Genomic DNA, 25,361 nt, shown 5'->3' with positions numbered 1-25,361 from the left:
AATTCTTGTTCGACCACTTGGTTAACGCAGATTCCCTCGTGCTTGGAATAATAATACTGGTGTGTTATGTGCCAATTGTTAGGCGTTCAACATCTCTACCACAGTGTGAATGATGGATGCTGCTCTGGTGTCGAAAACGATGACCATACAGCATATCGGTTCTGAGTACAAATGAAGATGAGGCAGTCTGGAGATCGCAGCGTCAATGTCTCGAAACGATGCCCAAGACCTCATGCCTGTCGCCACTAGTGCTTGCAATGAGTGGCTGGCCTTAGTGAGGAGTCAGGGGTAGGGCTGGGCCCACTGCGTGCCACAATCGTGATCGGCATCATCTGCATGCCAGCCGACCTCTCTATGTCTGCACCTTGATGAGGAGGCTTCGGAAGACCCCCTCTATGCATGCTCGCTTGCATGCTGATGATGGATGGATGGTTTGCGAGTTCCCAGTCAAATGCAGAGCTGTGCCCCCCTTCGATGTCAGCTGACTAAGTAGTTCGTTGTTGGTCACGTGCCAGGCTCACAAGCCCATTCAGATAACAGCTTAAAGATCTACGCCAATCAGACCCCAGAAGCCGCCTTTCCCCCCTGGACTGGAATGAGGTCAGTCACTCCATTCAGTCCGCCCAAGATCCACACCAGCTCCGTCCTGGTCGCGATATGATTCTAGCCTACCTAGCATTCGTGGCATCGGCCTGACCTCCTCTCCATCAGCTCCTGCACTTACCTCAACCTCCTCCGCCGTTGCAATAAAACCCGCCATCACGACCACTTCCGAACCCTAACCGCGCCAGAGGTCATCAGCACCTGCGGCTCCGATCGAGCATCCTCAAGGGCCGACTGCCCGACTATACCTCCGAATCACCTTCTACACCACCCACCACCCCCTTGTCATCCTGGCTCCCAGCTGGGCGAGCTGGCCAGCCCATACCCAGCACCGGTCGAATGAATGCAACCTCTAAATCCCTTCCTCGCAGCCTTCTTCCGAAGCTCCCTGCCGACTCAGTGCACCCCAGTGCACCACCACGTCCTGCTGGTTCCGAGCACCGATGCGCTCCTCACATCTAGAGAGACCGACAGCGGCTCCTCCTCTCAGGAGGTGATCGTTTCGGAAGACTTTCTAGCGAGCCATGTACTCCGAATACCTGGGACGGCCATCTCGGCAGCGGGCGGGAAGGAGGCTGCGCAGAACCTTCGGGAGATGCGGGGCAAGGCGAAGCAGTATACCACAATCAACGGTCGCACAGTCGTCATCAAGGATACCCACGTGTACAGCAACAAAGGTTTGTGCCATGGGCAGACCCGATTGTGCTTCCACTAACCTGTAGTCAGGCTTCAAATCCCTTGCGCAAGCGCAGCTCTTGAACGATGCCATCTGGTACCCTGATGTCCTGGAGCCTAGACCATGGCTCATCTATTACATTACGAAACCGCTAGTTGGCATTTGGGAGGAGATTACCATCACACCAGCAATACTCGTCGACGGTGCGACCAAACGGGCCATGGCGTTGAGCCGAGCTGCCAACGCTGCTGCCAACGACGGCGCCATGCTGCCGCGGAAAAAGGACATCAAGAGCTTCCATGAGCTTCTCAACCAGTTTCCCATCATTGCACGCCAGATGCAGCCTGGCCTCGAAAAGCTGTTCTTGGAATTCACCATGGTCTTTGAGCGCCCGCTACCTCCGCCGCCATCCGCCTCTTCAATACCAGACCCGCTCCCCGATGGACCGATCGCCTCGGCCATGAAGAAGGCTCGGTCAAGCAGCATGTCCACCCCCCGAAACGGTATGATCGGTCCGAAATCCGTGCCTGTTACTGAGCCGTTCTATGCCGAGGACGACGAAGATGTTATGCGCGCCTCATTCGAGACAGCCGTCACCACTGCCATTGACCTGTTCCAGGCTGTCGACAAGCAGCAGCTGTCCATGCTCGGCGCAACTACCGACCTTACTGGGCCAATCGTGGAACGGCTGATCGAGCGCTATGTGACGGAGAATGTGCATCACCTCATCTTCCCGCGACTCAGCGCCATGAAGCGACCCTACGATCTTGAGTTGGAGGCCAAAATTCGCCAGATGGAATTCATCGACCTGTCACAGCTCGGCATCGGCATTGATGGCGGCCCGAGAGTGAAGCACGATTTGACTATACACCTGGGGCTTGCCGTCGAGGAGTTCAAGAAGATGGGCAGCGCCATGAGTCCCCAGGAAATGCTCGAGCTGCTGCTGTCCACGACCAAGATGGTGACGCAACTGACGGCCGTGGGGGAAGCCAGTCAAGCACAGAACCCGTCTTCCGAAAAGCCTACGACACTCACAGTCAACGCCGATACGCTTGTGTCTCTCCTGCTATTTGTCGTCATTCGCGCGCAAGTTAGGAACCTGCAGGCCAGGCTAATTTACATTCGCCATTTCATCTACATCGACGATGTGGAGAACGGCGAGATGGGCTATGCACTAAGTACCTTTGAAGCAGTCCTTGCGTATCTTGCTATGGACTCGGGAGGCCTTCGACGGGCGAGCCGCCGAAACAAGGCTCTCTGGGATGCTACCCGGAATGGCAAGATGGACGACCTTCAAAATATTATGGAACCAGAGCCCGGCCGTAACGTGCAAGACGAGGACGAAGAGGATGAACATGTTTTCTGCGACTCGCCAATACCAAGCCGGCCATCTTCCAGTTGGAGCGTCACAAATGGATCATCACACGGAACATCCTCTCGGAGACCCTCTACAGCTGCGTCATCAACCGCGCGATTCTCATCTGGGTCTGGTTTGAGCCATGTATTTCCCTTTGAAGCCGGGAGCGATGCATCATCGTCATGTGTCGACTTTGTCATGCCACCGCTGGCCAGGATAAAGAAGGTGGCCATGGATACGAGGAGCATGTCGAGCAGCTCCGAAATCTCGTACCATTCTCGAGCCGCAAGCATCGGAACCCTAGGTAGCGCTTTGGAAGGCGATGTTACGGTCGAGCGCTTATCACAAACACATGATCTGTTCGGCGAATCCGTACTCATGATGGCTGTGCAGCATGAGAGACCTGATGTGCTCCGGTACCTGCTGTCGCTCAACGAGTACTACACCAGCCAAATTGTCCTTGACGACATCAACAACGAAGATACAACGCTTCTCAGCGCCGCTATACAATTAGGTCACACGGAACTCATCGACACGATCCTCGATTTTGTAGCCAAGGCGGCGACGACGGAGCAATTATCGCGATACCTCGCTTCGCAAGACATATGGGGCCGCAGCTGTGCGCATTACATGTTCCACGCGCCCTACCTAATAGCCAAGATTGGCAAATTGGTGCCCTGGCGGCAAAAAGACAAAAACGGCCAGACGCCGCTATTTGCCCTCTGCCGCTCGTACGACCACGGAAATTACCTCGAGATGGTGCCGGCCGGCTTGGATGCGGCCACGGCAGCGCAGGCTGACGGGCAGCCGCTGCATATTGACGACCACATTGACGGAAAGGGAAACTCACTGCTCCACATTGTCAACGACCCACAACTGGCGCTTCGGATCATGCAACAGTGCGACGTCGATGTCAATGCGACGAACGACAAGAAGTTCACGCCACTCATGGTCGCTAGCAAGTATGGCAGGCTTGACATGGTCCGCACACTGTTTGTCGACCCTCGGGTCGACACTGCAGCTCGGGAGCTCCGTGGATTGACGGCTGTTGAGCTAGCCAAGGATGACGAGGTGAGGAATAAGATTGACGATCTGGCGCTGTTCAGCATGCCGCCAGGCGCCGACGCACGCATCACAGGTGTCGTGCGGGCGTACTTTGTCGAAGATGCCACCGTCCGGCTGGTCTTAAAGTCGGCTGCGCCAGCTGACCACCTGACATACACGGTCACCACGAGCCGGAGGTCACTTTCGGATTTTGAGCATCTCGGCAATCTGCTGGCGCTGGAGAACCCGGCTTCCTGGATACCGTCAGTTGCGAACGCCAGGTCGCCATTTCAGATCCCATCAAAACCGTCAAGGGCGGTGTTGCGAGATATCCAGATTAGGACTGACTGGTTTCTTCGCATCATGCTTGCGCACTCGACATTCTCGACGCATGAAATGCTGTGGGAGTTTTTCCTGGTGCCGGATATCCAGCTGGACATGATGGACCAGCGCAGCAACCTGAAGGCAGAGACGAGGGCGGAAAAAGTGCGAGAAGAGCTGGAGCCATTGGAAGACGTTCGCGAAGTCGAGCAATTCATCAACCACGCGCGAGACATGATTCGCAGCGTCAATTACTCGACCAAGAGCGTAGCTCGACGGGCCAGCTCCGTGGCCGTCGTTACTTCTGGTAGGTCTTTTGCTCTTGTACGTAGCATACGTGTACTGACATGTGGCAGATCTCCATGATGCCGCCTCGCTTTTGCATCGCGCAGTATCAACATTGCCGTTCCTGCCAGAAGCGCACCTGACTGCCCTCGAGGCCTATGTCCGAGTGCTGGCGCCAACACAGCTCAACCCTCCGACGGTGTTTCACGGCTCGCTGCTGGCCCTGCAAACAACGGTCCAGGCTCTGCTATCGGCATTGTCGCGCCCGCCGGCGCTCATCTCGCAGATTGCCACGGCGCGCAAGACGATCGAGCGGAACTACAACTCTCTCAGCCGATCATCCAGATGGCCGTTGGGCCTCCTCGACGACACGAGGCAACGCATGAACGAGGAGAAGGAGGAGAAGGCCCGCCAGTCGCAGGAACAGCTGGACAATCTAGGGCGCGAGCTGCGGTACACGCAGCAGGTGGTGGCGGGCGAGCTCGCAGGGTACCAGGAGACGCACGAGAAGATGGGCCGGCACGCGATCCGGCAGTTTGCTCGCGGCATGATCATCCAGGAGCGGATCCGGCTGGACGGCATGACGAGGCTTCTCCGGAAGCTCCGCGAGGCCAAGGGCGAACAAGTCACGCAGCCGGGCGTTTCAGGTGGTGCGAGCAGTGCTGAAGTGAGTCAAGCATCAGAAGACCCGGCTGGTGCAGCTGCTCGTGATGGCGCAGATGCAGGCGGACCTGAGGTGGCGAGCGTGCCGGTCTGAGATGGTTGTTTCCCGGTGGACAGGTCGTCAACACCATGGGACGACGCGTGGGATGAGGGGGGGACGGGTTCGTCACGACGCGTCTGCGAGGCACGCTTTTGACTGGCGAGGAGGCTCGGGGTGGAAAGGTGGGCTGCTGCAGCATGACGGGGTACACTACACTACACCCCGGGGGAGGCTGGACGTCTCCCGTCGGGAGAGGAACACAAACACAGACTTAACGGCCGAGACTGGGGGATCTCGGCATGGGTTGCTCAGTGGGCTTGGAGGACGATTGCAGCGCTGTCTTCTTTCTGGCTGAAGCTGACACTTTTTTTTTCCTTTGTTGATCGGCGCGGGATTTAGACACGGGGCCAGGCGTTGTGTTTGTGCCATGTCTGGGAGGGTGAAAGCGAATAGAAGCTTCCTGGTTTTTCTTCTTGTTTTCTTTCTCTGCTTGTTGCCAGCCTTTCTTTTTTGGCCTGTCTACACGGTCCGCCCGCTGAAGCAGGAGTTAATACGGGAGTTATCATGATGTGTCTGTCTGCTGTATGATACCACTACGAAATTGCCTTAGTAGTCATCATGGCGAAGAGGGTTGGTCTGCAGAGTGCTTGTTGAGGTCTTCATCGGGATAGCTTTGAGGATCCCGTCCAAGCTCCTCCGCCAGGGAAGCTCCAGCTGCAGCGATCGCTCATCATGCGCCAACCCATTCTGCATCATGCTGTCCTGCAGGAAAGCCACGTCGACCAAGGAGCTCGTCCAAGCATACACGTCCCAACCACCTCCACGACGCTGCCCCCCGACACGCGAACAAGAACAGACGTGTTCCAGCTCTGCAGTAGGGGGCGAGTCTAGCGCATGAGTCACCTGCCACCGTGGCCCCGGTGCCAGCATGAAGCCTCCCCTACCCCCTCCCCCCCGGTTTCTCGAAAAGGTCGGGATGACAAGTCTGTCTGTGCAAACCCATGTTCCCCCGACCGATCAGCATGACGGCGGCGTCCGAGCGTGCGCGAAACAGAACAAACAGGTCGTGGACGTGGGAAACACGCTCCCAATGAGAAGAGGCGAGAGCCAATCGCTGGCGGCGCGTGCCGATTGGTCCGGCGCCCTCGCACGGCGCGTCCAGATTGGGCCGGGGTCGGGGACCAATGGCGAGGGCGATCTGGGGTATGACGGACGGCCAATGAGCGCGTGGGAGCCGGGTGGCGCGTAGGAGGGGGGGGGGATTATTGAGGCTGTGCAGCGTTGTACGCGGCGGCAGCCTTTGCCCAAGGGCCCTGCTTAGGTCATGCTTCATTTCATATGCCCTGAGGCTGGCTGCGGGACAAGGTGGGACAAAGCCAGCGGCAAGCCAAACCGCTGCCGTTGCGCCGGTTCATGCTGGAGACGCGGCAGCTAGCCGGGCGGGCATCCTCACAGCGGCCCCCTCCCCCTCCCCAAGCGGCAAGCGGCTCCTTGGGCCTCTCCTCTGCCTGGTCTGGTAACACCTACGTACCAGGCGACAGCGGAGGGGGGCACAGCCGGCGGGCCTGAAGCTGGCGTGAGGGCGGCTTCGTCTGGTGTAAGCGCCGTCCTCAAAGAGAGGTCTTTTAGGCGCCGGCGGTTACGGAGGGCGAGAAACCGAACGGTTTGGGGGCATCGGGGATTCGGGGGGGTGAGTGGTCGATGTTCAATTCGGCAGCCGCTCGCTTTCCGAAATTGCCCTCTGTGTATACGGGCACCTGCTCGGCCTCAGCAGGCGTCTGTCTGCTGGACGGGTGTATACGATATGACCGAAATAGAAGGCATACTGGTGGTGAGGCGACTACGGTGGTTAGCTGCCTGACCACGCAAGTGTAGGTGGGTGTGGTTGAGGCCAAGGCCCACTGTAAAACAGTAGAGAAACAGAGAAGTCGAGAAACAAAGGAGAAGCTTTGCGAGGGTACGGCGTGATACTGGGAACCGGCATCGCAACGCCCAGGGACGCGTGTTGCCTGTTTGGGTTTTGGTGATGGCTTCGCGGTCGTCGCGACTGTTGACTGAGCGCCCAGGGCAACAGCGCGCGCGACCAGACAAACACCAGCACCGCGTCTGCCACCGGCTCCCTTCTACTGGCCTTCTCGGTGCCACGCTAGAGCTGTACCATGTACGAAGCTGGAGCCCTCGGTGTCGTGGTGTCAAGGTGTCATGGCATGTCTTGGTGTCTAAAAATGAGTCAGAGACGCCTGCAGGAAGCCTGCAGAAGGTAGGTACCTACCTAGGTCACTGCATCGAGGGCTGGCCAGTGAGAGGGGAGAAGCGGGTGGTACAGGGGAAGGAACCCCGGATCGAGGGTACAAGACTACAACAGTGTCTGAAGCCCCAAGGCTGCACTGTATCAGTGCGTGCCTTCCCACTGCACAGCACAGTCCGCCATGTCCACCCCCATCGTCAACCTCGACGTCCCTCCTCCTCCATTCTCCCACATCCCACTGTCAAACCCATCAACCCGCTCCGCCATCCCATCCCTCAACCGCCCTGCAAGCCTCTCGCCCTGTCTCCCTCATCCTTCATCCTCTCTCTCTCCCGATCGAAAAGAACCCGTCGTGTTTCAGATGCACACCCCGGCTCCAAGCCCTGTCGCGTCTCATGGCCGAGACCCAGACGCAGGCCCAGCCTGAGCCCGATGCGGTCATTGTCTTCACCCAAACAGCCCTTTCTCTGCCGACATGGCACCAAAAGGCAAAAGACATGGAACCTGCGGCAACCCTGTCCACCGTGGGAACGAACCGTGGACCCCCAGAGCAGAGGCCCGCCGCCGACCCTTTCGCGCCGCATCACCATCCATTGGGCTCCAGTCGTCCTGCCATCATAAAGGACCTCGCAGTCCCCCTCCCTTCTCTTCCTCACGACCACTCGTCTCATCAGCACTCCTCGGCCTTCCAGCATCGCCCCTCGTCTCCCCTCTCTTTCCCAATCGCTTTCCTTCCTTTTTTCCTTGTGTATCCAAAAAAGACATAGATCTCAACGGTCGTCCTGGACGCGGCCGGCCTCTGCTTCACGGCACTCACCCTGTCCGCCCCTCACTCTCAACAGCCTCTCAAACCCGGAGGCAACTCGACACGACACAGGAGCTGGTCTCCCCTCTTCGCAGCCTTCCTAACCACTAATATTGTACCCTGTCTGTGACAGAGCTCCCTGCCACCCGCAACCATGTCCACGTACGAGCTCCTCATACACGTCTCAAGGGGGGGGGCCTCTCACTAACACGAAGCAGTCTGGCAGCCGACATGGCCTTCGATTTCGCCTATCCCTCGTGCGAGATCCCCGCCAACTTCTCCTTCGACCCTTCTCTCCTCGACATCCCCTTCAATGCTGGCCATGGTCGCTCCAGCTCCCGCGGCTCCGTCTACTCCATGGCCTCCAACGCCGACTCCATCGCCGACACGGTCAGCACCCGCATGAGCACCCCCAGCCGTGCCTCGCCGCCGGTCCACCACCGCGGGCCCATCCTTTTGCCCAAGATCCGCTCCCAGGACCAGGCCCTCGATCAGTCGCCCGCCAAGCGCCAAAAGACGGCCTCACCGCCGGCTCGTGCCATCCCCAAGCGTGCTTCTGCCTCCGCCACCTTCCGCCCTTCCCATGCTCGCAGCTTCACCAACCCCGAGACCATCTCGTGGGGCATGCCCTTCTACCCTCAGGTTGACGACATGAATACTTCGCTGCTCTGTTCGCCCGTTGCCTTTGCCGAGGATGACGAGTTTGACTTTTCTTCCCGCCGTGCCTCCACCTGCAACCTCGATGACACGGCCATTGAAAAGTTCGGCTTCCCGACGTATCGCCAGATGCCATCATACATCCAGGCGCCGACTCCTGCACCTGTTCAGCAGCAGCAGCAGCAGCAGCCAGTGGATACGTTCAACTTTTCTTCCTACACGCCTCGGGCCCCCTCCCCTCTGAGTGTGTCGTCAACACCCGACCCTGTGGCCACGACGACTCTTCACGAGTACCTCACCGCTTCCAACCCGGCGCCCTCCCTGGTCCGCACCGTTTCCTTCCCCATGCGCGACCCCCAAGCCAAGAACTTCTGGTGGGACGTTCGTCAAGTCCGCCCTTGGTCGTCCTTTAACTTGGAGACTATCCTTTCTCTGCCTGGCGCGGCGACACTTCTTCATTGCCCCATTCCCGCGCCCCTGCTGCCCATGCCGGCTGCTTCTGCCCGCCACCCTGAGACGGAGTCGGCGCTTCACGCCATCTACGCAGCTCACTACCTGCCCCGCCTCAACGCGGCGCTCGCCCTCTCCTCGACGACGCCTCTGAGCCTATCTCTGGCCCCCAAGACGTCAGCGACCAGCCCCAACGCAGAGCCACTTTTCCTCGCGACGTGCTCCACAGACGCCACCTCCGCCGCGGCCATCTTTGGCGGCAACCCCACCGCCCGCGCCGTCGGTCTCGTCCGGGCGTTCGACCGCTTCAACACGGGCATGCGCTCTGCCGGTCCCGTCGCCCGCGTCGAGTACCTCCGCGGCCTCGCCGCCATCCACCACGCCATGCGCGCTCACGGCACCCGCTACGGCTTCATCATGACCGAAATTGAGCTCGTCATCGTGCGTAACGGCAACGAGCGCACGCCCCACTTTGGCTTCCTCGAGGTCTGTGCCGTGCCCCTCGCCGGCGGTGATGGCGAGAGTGAGCTGACGGCCTGCCTCGCGCTCTGGGGCCTTTGCGTCATGGCTGGTGATGCTGCCGGTGCTTGGAAGGCTGAAATTGGGGCTCCGGCCGAGGGCACGAGACGCAAGGCCCTTGCGAGGGACTCGTGGATGCCGACGCCGCAGCTGGCAGAGAAGAGAGAGGCCAAGAGGGCGAGGGGATGGGTCTGGCCTGAGGATGCTGTGGGCAGGAAGGAACTGGGCAAGAGGGGTGTTCGTTACGGAGGTGTTTAGGCCAGAAGGCGACGGGAAAACATAATGGGCGCGGCTGGATCCGTGCTCGCTGGGGGATGCGTTTTGTAATGAGAAACGTGGGATGACTGATGATCATGGTTTTGATGATCAGTGAAATGTGGTATCTTGGTTAGTTTTGTCGTAATCACAAGCGTTCATTTCATCAAGCTTCGAGTATGAATGGTGTATCATGGACGGTAGTATCACATTTCTAGACCGAATCTTATCGGCCGGTGACGCATGATGCTCGGCAACGTCATTCTACTTGTAGGCACTCCAAATCAGCAAGGCGAGTTAATGAACAGACTGGAGAAGTCTTTCGCAGGTCGGCTCCACAGCCAATTGCCGGGTATAGATTAGAAGACTACCTGTAGCCCGATGTTTATGCTTTGGTGGTCTTGTACCTGAAAAGCCCCCTCATCCTTCTGTTCCGCAACGCTCCTAGATGTCTTTAAAACAGATTGCACGCGAGTAGCTTTGCGAAGCGGAAAGTAGGCCAGTTTCGTGGCCAGTCAATCCTTCAGTCCGCCTCTGCGCTATCCGACGTCTCGTCTGTCTCGTCAGTGAGAGCAAGGCTTTCGGGTAGAGCTGCCAAGTCACAGGATATGTGCCGATCGAATGAAGCAACAGAGCCAGCTACACAGCTTTCGTCAATATTCCCGAGTTTCCAATGCTCAGAGCTGAAATGAACCTGAATTGGAATATTGCCGTAAGGCACTTTGGCCACGTTCGACTCCATTCGGTGGCATGACTGCTGCAGCACATCCCTGGAGCGGGATCGGCGGCCGCCGGTCGGTTACGCCCAGCCGCATCATGGACCGCATTTTCGAATCTTACAGCCTCGTGCACGGGTAAATGAGAGCTGTCGAAAGGCGTTCCACCAACCTCGAAAGCCACTCAGCCAGATATGAGCGGCAAGGATGCCCGAATCCTTCAGCTCCGCACATCGGGTCAGCAGATAATTGCTTACCCGGTCGAATGCGGCCGTTGACAAGGTGATCACGACCGGGAAATTCATACGCGGACAGGCGAGGAGTGTGAGACCGGCGAATCGTGATGCAGCCGCTTGGCTGACGGCATGTTGTGATCGTTGCGGCTTGTCTACCCCCCACCTATGCCCCTACCTCTTCCGTTCGCGGCCAGGTCGAGGCGGACGGTGCTGAACTCTGTCTCCGCGAGGGGGCACGAGATGTGTTGCTTGGCCTATGGGAAGATGCAGCTTCGTTGTGATCCTGCCGGGCAGTCGGGCCTTATGTTGCCTTCCCCCCCGCATGTCAGCCGGCCACTTGGTGGTGCGCACGCTTCTGGTCGAGGTGTTCTTTGTCTTTGGTTGGCCAGTTGAGCGCCGGGACACATAGACTCTGGAGCAGGGAACCCCCGAACCAACTCGCGTATTGTCACGTACCAAGCCTTTGAGAACGGATTGTGTAGAGAACTATACGAGAAGAACGTGCTTGGTCTTCTTGATATGGAACAACATGCTTGGTTCCTGGGCGATGAAATTGTATAAAGATAACAAGCTGCCCCAATCTTCGACACCACATTTCGATAACCCTCACACTCGACCTCCCTTAAGACCAACCATCAACATCATTTTCAAACAAATTTTGATAAAATCATCTAACCAACCGAAACCATGCTTTCCTTCAAGACCCTCGCTGTCCTGGCCGCCCTCACCCTGGGTGCCGTCGCTCGCCCCGCCGACATGGCGGCCCGCGACGAAGCCCCCACCACGACCCCGTCGACCGAAAAAATCACCTTTGCCATGGCTGCTCCCGGGCTCGAGACCGGTGTGCAGTGCGGCCCCAACAAGTGCGGCGCCGGCCTCGTGTGCTGCAATGAGAGCTGCGGCATCTGCAGCGCGCCTCGTGGTGTTTGCATCACGCTTTGGTGTGGAGAGCCTATCCTTTCTGTTTAAGGACTAGAGGGATGTCGCGCTGGGATTTAGGAGGCTCGTGGCTTGATGCTCGGGTTGGGCTGGATTCGGATGTTGAAGTTGGAGGAGGTTGGTAGTACTGGGTACCTTGTTTAGCTCCTAGTAAACTCGCCAATAGACTTGGGGTTGACGAAGCAAATGTTCTCGGAAGATTGAGTGGGTAGTCCCTTTTTTGAACTGCATGCATGTTGTGAAAAATTGTTTCTTACAGTAATCATGGTTGCTGTATCATTGTGTCGTGAGACGTATCGTACGACCCTAACCCACGGAAACCCCTCGTCTGATGCTCAATGTCATCTAGAACATCTCTACATCCATGTCAACTTCTGTTTCCCGTGAGTACTCCGTCATGACTTGGTTGAGTATCTGGATCCACCACGGCTGACTTCGTGAACCGAACAATGCTTTCCTGTATTCCCACCATTCCGGCCAATACCCGGCCATCTCCCAGTCCAAAATACCGGTGATCTTTCCAGTGGATGCGTCCACGAGGATATTCTCCCACGACAGATCTGCGTGGGCGAAGCGTATGTCCTACGTATCAGGGAATTGAGCCCTGCATTTCGCGAATGTTCCGGGACGCGGTGATTGTTTGACCGGGGCAACGAGGAACTCGTGAAAGTCAGCAACGGAAGCAAAAGGCCCGCATGTATGCATATTGCTCAGTCAATAATCAAAGGCCGCGCCCCCCGAAACGGATCCGATTACCCCGGCACCGGCAGGACGAAGGTGATGGATCTGTTCCAGGTATGACCTGAGTTGCCTGATTGTTTCTGAACGAGCGTTGTCATCCATCTCAGGCCACGCCGTGCCGAGCTGAGATCCTGGTAGGCGTTCCATGAGAATCCAGCACTTGTATTCATCGGAATGATCATCGAAGTAGACTTCGAGGATGGTGGGGACGGGAACGGAGGTCTCGCGCTGGACGAAGGTCATGGCCTCCACTTCCCTGCGAAGTCGCGCCGCGTCGCCCCATTTCCGGACCGTATCGGGGCCCTCAAATGTTATTCGGCTGGGGATCTGGATTGCCATGGCAAAGTGATATCGCAGATTGGATGAACTACTCTTTCCGAATGTGGTGCGCTGCCTGTCAAATAATCAGTGGTGATGAGCAGGATGTTGCAGTTTGAACTGCCTGGTGGTGGGGTTGGAGATTCCACTCGATTTGCAGTGGTCTAGGCACGTGTTGTTGCCGATCAGGCAAGGTTCTGTTCTGTGACCCAGGAGTACTTTCATCCCAAATGTGGAGTCCTCATTTGATGCATTTGTTCTGTCGTTATCGCCCCGGTAAGACTCCTTACCGATGCTGGATCTGACCAATTACCTTCGTTTGGACTTCTGGAAGTCTCCTTTTGTACCTTAACAACAATCAATCCACTTTGTTCAATTCCGTGGTGACAGTTATGAGCCCGGGCGACGATACAGCTCCTTGACCTTCGATATCTACAGCAGGGCGCCTACGGCCAATACGCCTGCTGCGAAGCTGTCTACAGCTGAATCGCCGCTGCACTTCAACAGTCAATTGACGCGACGTTTCGCCATTGACGACCACTGGCCAAGGGCCGTTACCGACATCCTCCAGGAGAGCGATCATCTCTCCACGACACATCGAAGCAGGAGAAATCAGCTCCTCAAGACCAATTGAACCTCCGAGACGTGTGGCCTAGGGCTTGAGTACACGCGGGGTCAATTGATGATATTCAACATACACGCGATCAGTCGCGACCATCGAACGACCTCCCCGACGGTCTCCGACAACGCCCAGGGATCCTCAAGATGGACTCTGGTAAGCACAGAGTGACACTTACAAGGAGGGAGGAATGGAGGACATGGCTCAACTCCGTCAGAGCCGTGGCGACCTCCTACGAGGCCTGGGATCTAGTCGACCCAGACAAAGAGGCTGACAGGCGGCCCAAGAGGGCCAAGAAGCCAACAGCACCGTCATTCGAAGATGAGACGCGAGATCTCAGCACACTGCTGACGTTGTACAAGATCCATTTGGACATCCACAACAGGGAGTCAGCGGGCCTCCAGGAGGTCCAGAAATACATCCTCAACACAGTCGACAGGAGCCTTTCGGCCGTCTTCATGAACGAGGAAAGCAGCCAGGAGTGGCTCAAGGCGTTGAAGGACCACTTCGCCCCTTCCGACATGGGACAGAAACAATACATTCGCCAGCGCTGGGAGGAGCATATGGCGATGATCAAGAAGATGGACCATGAGAAGTGGGTTGACGACTTCATCCTACTCTGTATCGAAGTTGAGAAGCACGGGATTCCTCAGCTTAAAGAAGCCGCAGATCAAAATGTTCAATTCCTTCGGGCAATTCTTTCCGTGTCTCCAGGGTGGGCCGAAGCAGAGTGCGCCCACCAAGTTCGCCGGGAGCTGGATGATCGTGATGGAGGGAAGGTACTGGCGTTGAGGTACAAGAGCTACCTTAGAGACTACCAACCGCATCGCCTCACCACCAAGCCATCTCAGACGTCCTTCTACAGCGACTCGGTGACCTTCATGGGCAAGGACCGGAATGGTCAAAGTGATCGGACGAGTGCCCAGGATTCCCATCGTGACTCTCCTCAACAGCCAAACAGCTCGCCTTCTCGCAGACCATTCTGCGACTGTGTACAGCAGAAGAGGGCACCCAAGGCGTGTCAGCCCATCTGTCTGTGCCCAAATATCGCGGAACACCGGAGGAAGAAGAGCTATCAATCCGATCAGAGCCTGCTGGACTACATTGACGAAGCGAAGAAAAGGATGAAGCCAAGCACATTGCAATTCTGGAACGAGAAAATCAAGGAGGACAAAAAGAAGCGGCAGGAGGCAAGAGGCACCAGTGGAGTCGCCGTCTCTGCTTTTAACAACTTCCTCGGTGACGATGATGAACAGAGCTGCGATGACGAGTACACCAACTTCATGAGCAACTTCTCCGTCGCTGATTCGGACGAGTTTCAACGGACAAACCGAGGAGGGGATCTCCGTCACGAGTTCCTGATCGACTCGGGTACACCCAACCATATAACCAACAACAAAGACCTCCTCACCAACTTTCGCGAGGCCACCGACACTGTAAGATACAGCACAGGAGGAGGCAAATCAAGCCCCGTCGAAGGGCATGGCACGATGGCCATCGACACCCTCGACAGCAAGCAGAACGTCATCAGCATCACCTGCCATGATGTCTCGTACATCAAAGACTACCCGACGACGCTTATTTCAGCCAGGCAGCTCCAACGCCAAGGACTCGGACTGGACTCCCTCAGGAACATGCTGTTCAACCCAGCCACTGGCTCAGAGATCCCACTTCAGGAGAAGGGTGGCCAGTATGCGGTGAACACCCTACATAGCACCACTTCCTTCTATCACTCCAAGAAGCAGAGAGCCGCGATGGTCAGCGACTCGAGGCTCTGGCACGAACGGCTGGCTCATGCCCACCCAGAGGCCATACAGCAGCTGCCATACAGCTGTACTGGAGTTGGGGTGAAAGGGCCAACAACATTCGAATGCGAGTCTTGCGGGGTAGCGAAATCCAAGAAGATTGTATCTCGGAGACAGCCAACGTACACGACGACGAATCCATTTGAGCGCGTCAACCTGGACTTCTTCAGCCCTGGGAAGTCGTACAACGGCATGGAGTCGTGCCTTGTAATAACGGACGCATATTCGGGGAAGATTGTTGTCAGGATTCTGCCTGCCAGAGCAGATGGCTTCCAGGCGTTTATCAACTTTGAGATGTTTCTCTGGAGACAGTACCATCTGGTCATCAAGGTCCTGAGAGTTGACTGGGACTCAGCACTACGCAGCAATCTGGTTACTTGGTCAGAAGAGCGCGGCATTCTCTTGGAGAGATCAGCCGCAAGGACACCAGAACAGAACGGTGCCGCAGAACGCAATGGAGGCACGATATTCACCATCGCAAGAACCCTTACCTCGGCTGCTGGGTTCCCGGAGGATTTGTGGCCAGAGGTGGTACAAACCGCTGCATATCTCCACAATCTCACGCCGAAGGGACGCCTACAGTGGGCGACACCAGAAGGAAGGCTGAACGACTGGCTCAACTCCAAGGGCCTTGCCGCTCGAACTACGGCTCCAGGCCTGGCTCACCTGCGAAGATACGGATGCAGGGCGTATCCTCTCACGGCAGACGCCCAAGAGGGACGTAACCGAAAGCAGAAGCTGGCTCCGAGAGCCCACATCGGCTATCTCTGTGGATACGACAGCAGCAACATATACAGAATCTGGGTTCCAGAGATGAAAGCAGTATTGAGGACAAGAGACGTGGGTTTCGATGAGTCCACAGTTTTCAAGGACGCCCAATCCCCAAAGCCAATTCTACAGGACGAATTCCAGGCTTTGGACGTGCCCGTTGCGGACGCCCAGAATCCTTTCAACTCGTCACTGGACATTGACGAGTTCGATGTTGCCACCATCGACCTGTTCGAGAAAGCCCGGACATTCCAACTTGGAGGAAAGATCAACGCGGAGATACTGCGACCCCGGGAAGGTCACACAGCCAGCAGAGATGATGTCCTGCCGTCACCACGTCCAACTCCAGAGACGGAGACTGGACAAGGCCAGCCAGCTGTCTCTGAGGGGGTGGAAGATGCCGTAATAGACACCATTCAAGGGGCTGAAGATGCTGTGGAAGACACGATCCCCGTGCCAGACACCATTCAAGTGACTGAAGAGGCTATTGAAGACACTATCGAAGTAGCTCGGAGCCCTGAATCAACACCTCAACACACACCAGCTGATCAAAGTTCAGCTGAAGACGAGACAGAGACTGTGGAGGCCCGACCATCAGTGGCACCAGCCCCACAGCCGTCGCCATCAACACAAATCCAAGGCACTCGAAGGAGCGCTAGAGACAGAAAGCCGTCACAGTTCAAAGACGGCACCCCCACCGACCAGGCTCTAGGAGCCCGCCGCAGCAAGAAAATGCCTCCATCATCACATTTGACCGTGGAATACTCATTCTTTCACACTCAGACTCCATCGAACAAGAAACCGCTTCTCCGAACAGATATGCCCGCGGAGCCAAGATCCTGGAAGGAGATGCTTCATTCTGATCACAAAAAGCAGTGGCTAGAAGCAAGCGTCCAGGAGGTCAACACCATTGAAAATATGGACACAATCGAGCAAGTCCCCTTCGAATCGGTCGACCAGGAAATACACAAGGTTCTCGGGTTGACCTGGGTCTGGAAATACAAGGTTGACTCCACCGGCTACGTGACCAAGTTCAAGGCCAGGCTCTGCGTACGAGGAGACCAACAGCCCAAGAATGAGATGGAAACATACGCGTCGACACTGGCAGCCAAGACGTTCAGAACGTTGATGGCCATCTGTGCAGAGTTTGACCTAGACACGCACCAGTTGGATGCCGTCAACGCCTTTCCAAATGCACACCTCGACGAGACAGTCTACGTCTGGGCCCCTCAGGGCTGGGATCTCATGCAGGAGATGCAACAGAAGAAGGGCGCTCCACAGAGGCGCACGATTTTCAAGCTGAAGAGAGCTTTGTACGGTTTGCGCCGATCACCGCTTCTCTGGCACAAGCTGCTGTCCGAGGCTATGCGGAAGATCGGCCTCGTGGCTCTCGAGGAAGATAACTGTGTCTTCATGGGCAGAGGCATGATCATGTTCTTCTACGTTGACGACATCATCCTCATGAACCGCAAAGAGGATCGCCAAGCGGCCGAAGAGCTGAAGAGCCAGCTCAAGTCTCTGTTCGAGATGCGAGAACTTGGCGAGGTCAGATGGTTCTTAGGCATCAGAGTGGTCAGAGATCGTAGCCAGCGCAAGCTCTGGCTGTCTCTGGAGAACTACATCACTGAAAAGATGAAGGACCTCAACCTCCAGCCATCCACCAGAGGTCATTTGACGCCTCTATCAACAGACCCAGCACCTGCTCCAAAGGATTACGAAGCCTCTGCTGAATCCATTCAACTATACCAACGCAAAATTGGTTCCATCAATTACGCAGCAACCACAACACGACCTGATGTGGCCAAAGCTGCCTCAAGACTTGCGGAGTCTCTGCTCAGGCCGACAGAACTCCATCACCTTGCAGCAGACCACTGTCTCCGCTACCTCTATCGCACAAGGACTCTCTCGCTGTCCTACGGAGGATCAGGAGACCATTCTACATCGCTGTATTGTGCGAGCGACGCATCATTCGGCGATGATCCCATCACCAGATTTAGCTCACAAGGATACACCACCATGCTCTTTGGAGGTCCAATTGACTGGAAAGCTACAAAGCAGCGATCCGTGGTCACTTCTAGCACCGAAGCTGAGCTGGTGGCCCTCAGTGTCGCAGCGAGGAACTACCTTGCCACTCTTCGTCTGATCAAGGAGCTTCAGCTACGTTTTCATGGCAAGGTTCCGATCCAGATGTTCTGTGATAACCGCCAAACGCTGCTGTTACTCACTAGTGAGAGGCCTCAAGCCACTACGAAGCTCAAGCATGTTGACATCCATCGTCTTTGGATCCGACAAACAGTCAGACAGGGGAAGATATCCGTGGACTGGATGAGCACTGACAAGATAGTGAGCGATGGGCTTACAAAGATTCTCCCGACTCAGAAGCATCAGAACTTCGTGAAGCTTCTGCAGATGGAGTGCGTACCAGCGGTCCACCAGTGAACAGCTTGCTCAATTTCGCCCACCTCTCCTAACACTTACACACATCCTTATTTGCTTCACAAGCACGATTTCCTTCATCTGCCCTGAGAACGCCAACTGTTCCAAAGGCACCAAATTCTCTACCAAAAGCCGCCAACAGGCATCTGCCTGATCTTTCGTGGTTCAGATGGTCAGAGAGAGGCTCGCCTACCCATCTGAGGGGGTGTGTTGCCGATCAGGCAAGGTTCTGTTCTGTGACCCAGGAGTACTTTCATCCCAAATGTGGAGTCCTCATTTGATGCATTTGTTCTGTCGTTATCGCCCCGGTAAGACTCCTTACCGATGCTGGATCTGACCAATTACCTTCGTTTGGACTTCTGGAAGTCTCCTTTTGTACCTTAACAACAATCAATCCACTTTGTTCAATTCCGTGGTGACACGTGTGCCATTCGGGACTTCCCTCGCACCACCGTTGTGGGACCAGTGAAGGATCGGTGCTATGCGCTGAAAAACATCAAAAACACCATGACGTTTGGGATCTTCGCATCTTTGTGATGAGGGCTCTGACTGCAGATTGGCGACGACACGACGGAGATCCACACGAAAATACAATCTAAGCTGCCAATGAGCCAATGTGAAACAAGGCTCCTCTGCCATTCTGCGCCTCGGATAAATAGATCTTGTCGACGAACTTCACTAACAACTAAGATCCACGATTGCGTAGTTGGAGATGCTCATGTGAATATCTTAAGCTCCCCGTTCTTGGAAGTATATGTGTTGTGAACTGACTGAGCTGTCACAAAACACCTCTAGTAGCCTGTTATACTGGGGATGCTAAAGTGATTCACGACATCGTTTATGTCGCAAAGCAGATCCACCAACTTGATGAGAGCTTTTTTTTTTGCTTCAGGAGTTAAAGTCTCATTGACACTAAGCTTTGCGTTAGTCCTGGTGCCTGTATAGGTAGACAATTTCGCCCTCTGTTCAGATAGCCTGCACTGTCGCGCAAAAGGATGGCTTCAATGCTATACCGGGCTCTACCCTGTGAGTACCGAGTTCTGGGACCTCCCGCATTTAATGACCGTTTGGTAGAGGGTGGAGGTTCCCTGCTATCATATCGTTCTTACAAAATGCTTTGCCGGCTGAGTTTGTGCTGCTCAAGTAAGAAATCGAAGGAAGGTGGTAACGCGCCACTACGAAGGGCATTATCTACATCTTGAAGAAGGGCTCATCTAAAGATTGTATTGGTGGGGCCAAGATCGTCGGAGTAGGTAGTTGAATTAGAAGAACTAAAAGGTGTTTCGACTGAAGCCGCCATGTCGTGTTGAGTTCTGCATTCGGTCTTCACTATCCACGACAAGAGTCCTCAGGTAGAGACGGGCATTTCATTCGATTTCTCTTGTGAATTTCTCTTGTGATATCTCGGTGATGAGGATGATATTGTTTTGCGCAAGCAAACCCTAATATGAGCCAGAAGACGAAAGCGCCGACGGCCTTCGCGACTATGCTATGTACTCAGTGCTTCCATCATTCCCTTCCCCAGTCTGAGTTTGCCGCTGACAGAGGCAGGATGCACTCCTATGACGGTCAAGACTGGTCACTGCTGTGAGAGCAAATGATACGACAAGACCTCTGACAAATCGGACAGGTCAACTCTATGTGACTGTCGTTCTTCACCGATTTCGTTTCGAACAGGAATTTGATTCGTTCAAGGAACCAGGCAGCTTCGCGGCTTGAAGAATGCCCATCCCCTCGATCAAGACAGCTAGCTAACCCTCACTCATCAGACATCACCTAGACATTCTGATGGGAAGACCTAATCTGCCAGCTGCGTCGCTCCAACACGAGCCCGGAGTATTACAAGATACAGACCAGTAAGGCGGCCCGTTCCTGATCCTCTTCGGCCCGTGGGTCCACCTGTCTCATCCACGCCCCGAGCTCTGACTCTCCCTATGGCCTCCTGCGACAGCTCAGGGGAGGAATCTCAACAAGACATGTGCGATACGAGATGAAGACCCCGCAGATTTGAGTGCTACCTTGTCTAGCAGCTGCTGTTGGGGTCAGAAGCTCCCATGACCCTGATGTTGTGGTTTACTTCAAGTCCATCATAACCTACCCCTACCCTTCGTGCACCAATGAATCAAGCCTTCGTGTTGCACGGCTCGGGATTGCAACATTGAACGATGAGTGCCGAGACAAATCGCCGGGATCCCAAGAGACAGGCCGCTCTCATCGGCACGTAGGTTCTGGTCACGCCCCCTCGGACGTCGCTACCGTAATTGGCGTAATCTACGTGCCAGCCGTTTGAGTCGCAGCAGAGACGCCCTGCCTAATTGCTCCTGCACTACCAGGTATGACGTTCAAGGCGGCCGGGAGGGATGCTCCGCTCTGGTTCGGATGCGTCGTCAAGATGGATATATAATGTCCCATTCATGCTACCCCGAGTTAGTAGCATGCTCATCAAGCGCCTTTCAAGTTTACGTCTCAGCCCGACTACGAGATCGTCACCGACATTCGCACGTAAACAATCACAGACAGCCGTTCTTCAAAATGAAGGTCTCCGCCATCCTCGCGGCCTCTGTCGCCTCTCTCGCCGTCGCTGCCCCCTTGACTGAGGGCAACCTAGGTAAGGGAAAACACCAAAGTCGCGCTCCTCATTACAGGCACTAATGACAGGCGGTGCCAGGGCTCGAAAATGCCAGCATTGACAATGCCAAGCTCTTGGATCTTCAGGCCGAATTGTTCACCTGCATCAGCAACCCCGAATGCATCAAGAAGCTCCAGCAAGGCGCCCTCGCCTCTCCCGCCGCTCCCCTCAGCAACACCAAGAGGCAGGAGGTGACCGACTTCCAGAAGTTCCAGGACAAACTGTTGACTTGCAGCAACAATCCCGCCTGCGCGAAGAAGCTCGACAAGCTCAAGATCCCGGGCCAGGTCCTGGAGCCCGAGAACACAAAAGAGATCTTGGAGAACATCGGAAACGTGCAGACGTGCCTCGACGCGGCCAAGTGCCGCAAGGACCTCTTCGATCAGATCGACAAGCTGATCGACGACACCAAGAAGAGCAAGAGGCAGGTCGGCGGGCCTAGGCCTGGTGGAATCCTCGACGGCCTGAAGGCCTGCCTCCGGAAGCCAGAGTGCAGGGAGAGGATGCTGAAGCAGGCCAAGGACGCTCAGGTTGCCGCCGCCGCTGGAGAGATGACAAAGAGGCAGACCGACCCGTTTGCTCTCGACGGAGTGATGGCTTGTCTGGAGGACCTGGAGTGCGCTGCTGAGCTCATGGCTAACCTCGACGGGCCCAATTAGTGGTCCCGGCTTTCGGAGAAGTTGGGTGTCTGACGAGATGCGTGGAGGCGATACTCGCTCCGGCCTTGGAAGTAGTAAGTCCTTTGGCCTGTTCTCTTTATCTCAGCGTCGTATGACCCTTGAGATGCACAATATCTGTATAGTATAGCTGATTGTTTAGTGTCACATTATTCAGCTTTGCACTGAAGGTCCCCGGATACGTAGCCGCATCTTCCAGAGTTTAGTTCTTTGAACAGGACTGGTCGGGAGGGACGGTGTAACTGTGGAAGAGTAGGTTACCAAGAAGATTATCGTAGGCTATGTTGAGTGGCCACAACCTTGGTTTGCATTGTACTCGACTTTCAATGAAAAAGACACAAGGTTTCGCAGCTGATTATGTGCTATTCGTTAGCGATATGATACTTGTGGTTCACAGTGCAGACTGGTGTCCAGCAGAGGACCACCGTTCATAGCAGTAAACCTAAGTCATCACCGCCAATAATCAAACGTAAGGTATACACATAGCGATTGCCCAAACAATCCCACGCGCTCACTCTGGTTGACGAACTGGTCGCCGAGTTGTCGTCGGGTAGCTCTAGTTGAGTAGCATCAAGGTCTGGCAACACATGCCCACCCAAAACCTCACCCTCGTCCCTGTGGCATTTGACGCCAAAGGTATCAACAAGACTGATTGCTCATGTAAATGCTCAATTGCTCTGTATGCTGCACGAAAAGAAAGGGTATCGAACAAAGCCACCTCATCGCTAACACGCTCTCACAGCCCTCTTCCACCCAGAAAGCCTCGCCAAATCGTGGGCTCATGTCTCGTAAAACACGTATCTACCGGGTATCCTCTGCCCCATTAACAACCCGCAGAGCCCGTCTCGGCCCCATGACGACGGAGAAGAAACTCGGCTCCTGCCCCTCCAACAGCGCCTCCATGCTCGAGATGCTGTCGCGATCAGTCTGCGCCCCGCGGCTCGTCCCGTCGCCCGTGCGTCCGCTTCTGACATCCTCGCTCTTGCGCGCAAATCCGCCCGCCGCGCTGCTGCTTCCTCCAGCAGTGGTCCCGCTGTTCGAGCCGGGCGTGAGCTCGTCCGGCATCCACTTGGGCTCCTTGCCAGGACCGACCCAGCCGAAGCTGTCATCGCTCGCGGTGCTCGTGTCGCGGTTGTGGCCGCGTCCCGATCGGCCACGGCCCAGAAGGCCGCCGAACGCTCCGCCGCCGAGTCCAAAGGAGGCGTTCGAGGCCCCGTGGTACCGGTTCGCGACGGCGAGGTGCTGCTTGTAGGCGGCGACCTGGCGGCGGTACAGCCATGCGCACCAGCCGAGGTACGCGGCCAGCAGGGCAAAGATGCCTGCAATAATGCCAGCGGCAATGAGTCCAGCGTTCGAGTTACCCCCATCGTCGTCTCCGCTATTGTCGCCCTCGCTGGGCGTGTCGGCGTTGCCGCCTGTGGCACCCGGGGCAGGCTGCGTGATGGTCGCCGTGGCGCCGCTCTCGGTGATCGTGAAGACGGGGGGCTTGCCCGTCGCGAAAGGTCCATCAGTGGCCGGTCCGCTGGAGGGAGTGGTGAGAGTCGCGCTGCCGTCGGCGTTGCCACCGATGACCTTTTGCACGGGCTCGGGGACGCGGTAGCCCCATGAATTGGCAAGGACCAGATTGTCCGAGCTTATGTCGGCATCGTGATCGCCGGCGTTGAATTTATCGGCCCACTGTAAAGAGGAGGCGTTGAAGACATAGATGCCGGGTGAGTCGCATGAAATATCTTCGCCGACGTAGCCACCGACGAGAATCATCTGACCGTCGCGCATTGTGCACGTGTGGCCTGCCCGAGGTGCGGGGACCGAGGACGAGTCGCCATTGTCGACGCGGATCCAGTGGAAGGCGGGAATGGTCAGGATGTACATGTCGTTGTATTGGGTTTGATTGCCCTGGTGCTGTTAGTATCCTATGGTGTATGGTCAAGTCACTGCGATACTCACAGTAGCCAGATCCTGGCCTCCAAAGAGATAGATTTGGAAGCTGGACGCGTCCGGCGCACTGGCAACGACGGCACATGGATTGACTCGAACGGGCGGCTTGTCACCAGAGGTCTCCTGGTTGTACCACTCGGAGGTCTCAATGTCAAACACATCGAGCTTTTCCATATTCTCGGTGAGTTGTTCGTTGGCACCTCCGCCGAGGCCGATCAAAACACCGCGCTTGCCCCAGCCGGGCACGAAGATGAGGACGGCATCGGCCCGCTCGGGAAAGTTTTCGCCCCCCTGGGTGCCGCCCTCAGTGATGTTTCGGTAGGGTGCCGCCTTCGCCAGCGCCAGAGCTGTGCAGTGTGTCGACGCCGGTGTTGGCGAAACCAGGATGCGTCCATTCGAGCAGACTGCTGAGGAAGAGACGGGCAATCTGAATCGACCAGCCACGGGTCGTAGCCACGTCCAGATGGCCTCCAAAATACCAGCTCAGCCCAAGCTCAGGAACAGATAGACCGGCACCTTCGGCGGCTCTCTGAACGGGAATGTCGCTCTGCGTCGAGTAGTTGCCGGCCGACGTGCGAGGGTCGTCAAAGCTGGACCACTCCTTGTTCTTGATGTCGTATCGCCACAGTGCCATTGGGTCGGGTGTCGCATACTGAGGTTCGCCGCTGCCGTCGTCGACGTTGTCGGCAAATTGTCCGCCGTAGAGATACAAGTTGTCGTAGTCCTGCCAGAGGTAACCGAGAGAGACGGCCGGGGGTCCATCGGGGATCTTGAGCCCGGTCAGTTTCGGCTCGTCAATGCCCCAGGAATTTTGCAAGTCGAGACTCAGAAAGTTCTTGTCTACGATCTGGTCAGCGGAGATGAATTGGCAGGCTTGTAGATGTGGTTTGTCTTACTCCACGTGTTGAACTCCTGGTCACCACGTGTTTTGGCCTGTCCACCATAAATGTAGAGTGTTCCATTGATTTGAGCGACTGAACGTGTTAGTCTAGGATGGCGTTCACGATGCGGGACACTTGCCTTGATGCGCCCATCTGGTGCAGACGTCGGTTGGGCTGGTCTGCCTGGTTTGAATGACACCGGCCTCAACGCCGACGTCGATTTTCTTCGAACCACTGCGATAATTGAAAGCGGGAAAGACAACGGCAATGAGCAGTGCAATGACGGTGAATCGCTGCAGACTGGACACCGAGGACGGAGGTGCCGTCGCCACCGTCTTGATGCGAGGCCTCTTGTACCCGGCTGCTAGCTTGGTATACCACGATCGGCGGCGTTCCGGCCGTGAGGATTGCTGGTCTTCGTGTTTATTTTCATTGTCTTCGTCGCGACCGTCCTCATTCTCGTCGTGCGACTGCCCACTGGTATCACGGTCACTTTGCCGGCCGGCATCAGGCACGTCGTCGTCTCGCTGTCGCTTCGTCGGCAGCGATGTGATGGCACCGAATTCCTTTTCGCTGGCGAGGGAGGCTTTCCGGTCCGCCCTCGGCGAGGTCGGACCCGCTTGCGAGCCGTCATCGCTTAGGTCGTCGTCGAGCCCGACCTCCCTGAACACAGACTGGCGGCCCTTTTTTATGTTGCCAACCATGGAGGCCGGCATGATGGAAGCTTCGCGTAAG

At 56.2% G+C, this 25,361-nt stretch overlaps 5 protein-coding genes across 5 annotated transcripts; 3 read left to right on the top strand and 2 right to left on the bottom strand.

Annotated features, from left to right (window-relative positions):
- Window positions 1-946: 946 nt before the first annotated feature.
- On the top strand, window positions 947-5,043 carry VDAG_03417 (VPS9 domain-containing protein; the record flags this gene model as incomplete). Its single annotated transcript, XM_009657282.1, has 3 exons — window positions 947-1,280; window positions 1,330-4,308; window positions 4,358-5,043. The coding sequence occupies 3 exons, from the start codon at window positions 947-949 to the stop codon at window positions 5,041-5,043; spliced, it is 3,999 nt and encodes a 1,332-aa protein (XP_009655577.1).
- A 3,230-nt stretch (window positions 5,044-8,273) lies between these two features.
- Window positions 8,274-9,926, top strand: VDAG_03416 (uncharacterized protein; the record flags this gene model as incomplete). Its single annotated transcript, XM_009657281.1, has 1 exon — window positions 8,274-9,926. The coding sequence occupies one exon, from the start codon at window positions 8,274-8,276 to the stop codon at window positions 9,924-9,926; it is 1,653 nt and encodes a 550-aa protein (XP_009655576.1).
- Window positions 9,927-12,396: 2,470 nt separating this feature from the next.
- On the bottom strand, window positions 12,397-12,894 carry VDAG_03415 (uncharacterized protein; the record flags this gene model as incomplete). Its single annotated transcript, XM_009657280.1, has 2 exons — window positions 12,397-12,474; window positions 12,571-12,894. 2 exons carry the CDS (start codon window positions 12,892-12,894, stop codon window positions 12,397-12,399), a joined length of 402 nt encoding a protein of 133 aa, XP_009655575.1.
- An 8,139-nt stretch (window positions 12,895-21,033) lies between these two features.
- Window positions 21,034-21,789, top strand: VDAG_03414 (uncharacterized protein; the record flags this gene model as incomplete). The annotated part of the gene is made up of 2 exons (XM_009657279.1): window positions 21,034-21,109; window positions 21,170-21,789. 2 exons carry the CDS (start codon window positions 21,034-21,036, stop codon window positions 21,787-21,789), a joined length of 696 nt encoding a protein of 231 aa, XP_009655574.1.
- An 819-nt stretch (window positions 21,790-22,608) lies between these two features.
- Window positions 22,609-25,342, bottom strand: VDAG_03413 (kelch repeat protein; the record flags this gene model as incomplete). The annotated part of the gene is made up of 5 exons (XM_009657278.1): window positions 22,609-23,703; window positions 23,755-24,048; window positions 24,110-24,592; window positions 24,642-24,678; window positions 24,750-25,342. 5 exons carry the CDS (start codon window positions 25,340-25,342, stop codon window positions 22,609-22,611), a joined length of 2,502 nt encoding a protein of 833 aa, XP_009655573.1.
- Window positions 25,343-25,361: the final 19 nt, after the last annotated feature.

This window comes from Verticillium dahliae, genomic scaffold (genome assembly GCF_000150675.1).
Source record: "Verticillium dahliae VdLs.17 supercont1.5 genomic scaffold, whole genome shotgun sequence".
Classification (NCBI taxonomy): Eukaryota; Fungi; Ascomycota; class Sordariomycetes; order Glomerellales; family Plectosphaerellaceae; genus Verticillium; species Verticillium dahliae.
The sequence above is the reverse complement of the archived record's forward strand: the minus strand, read 5'-3'. Positions and strand labels throughout refer to the sequence as shown.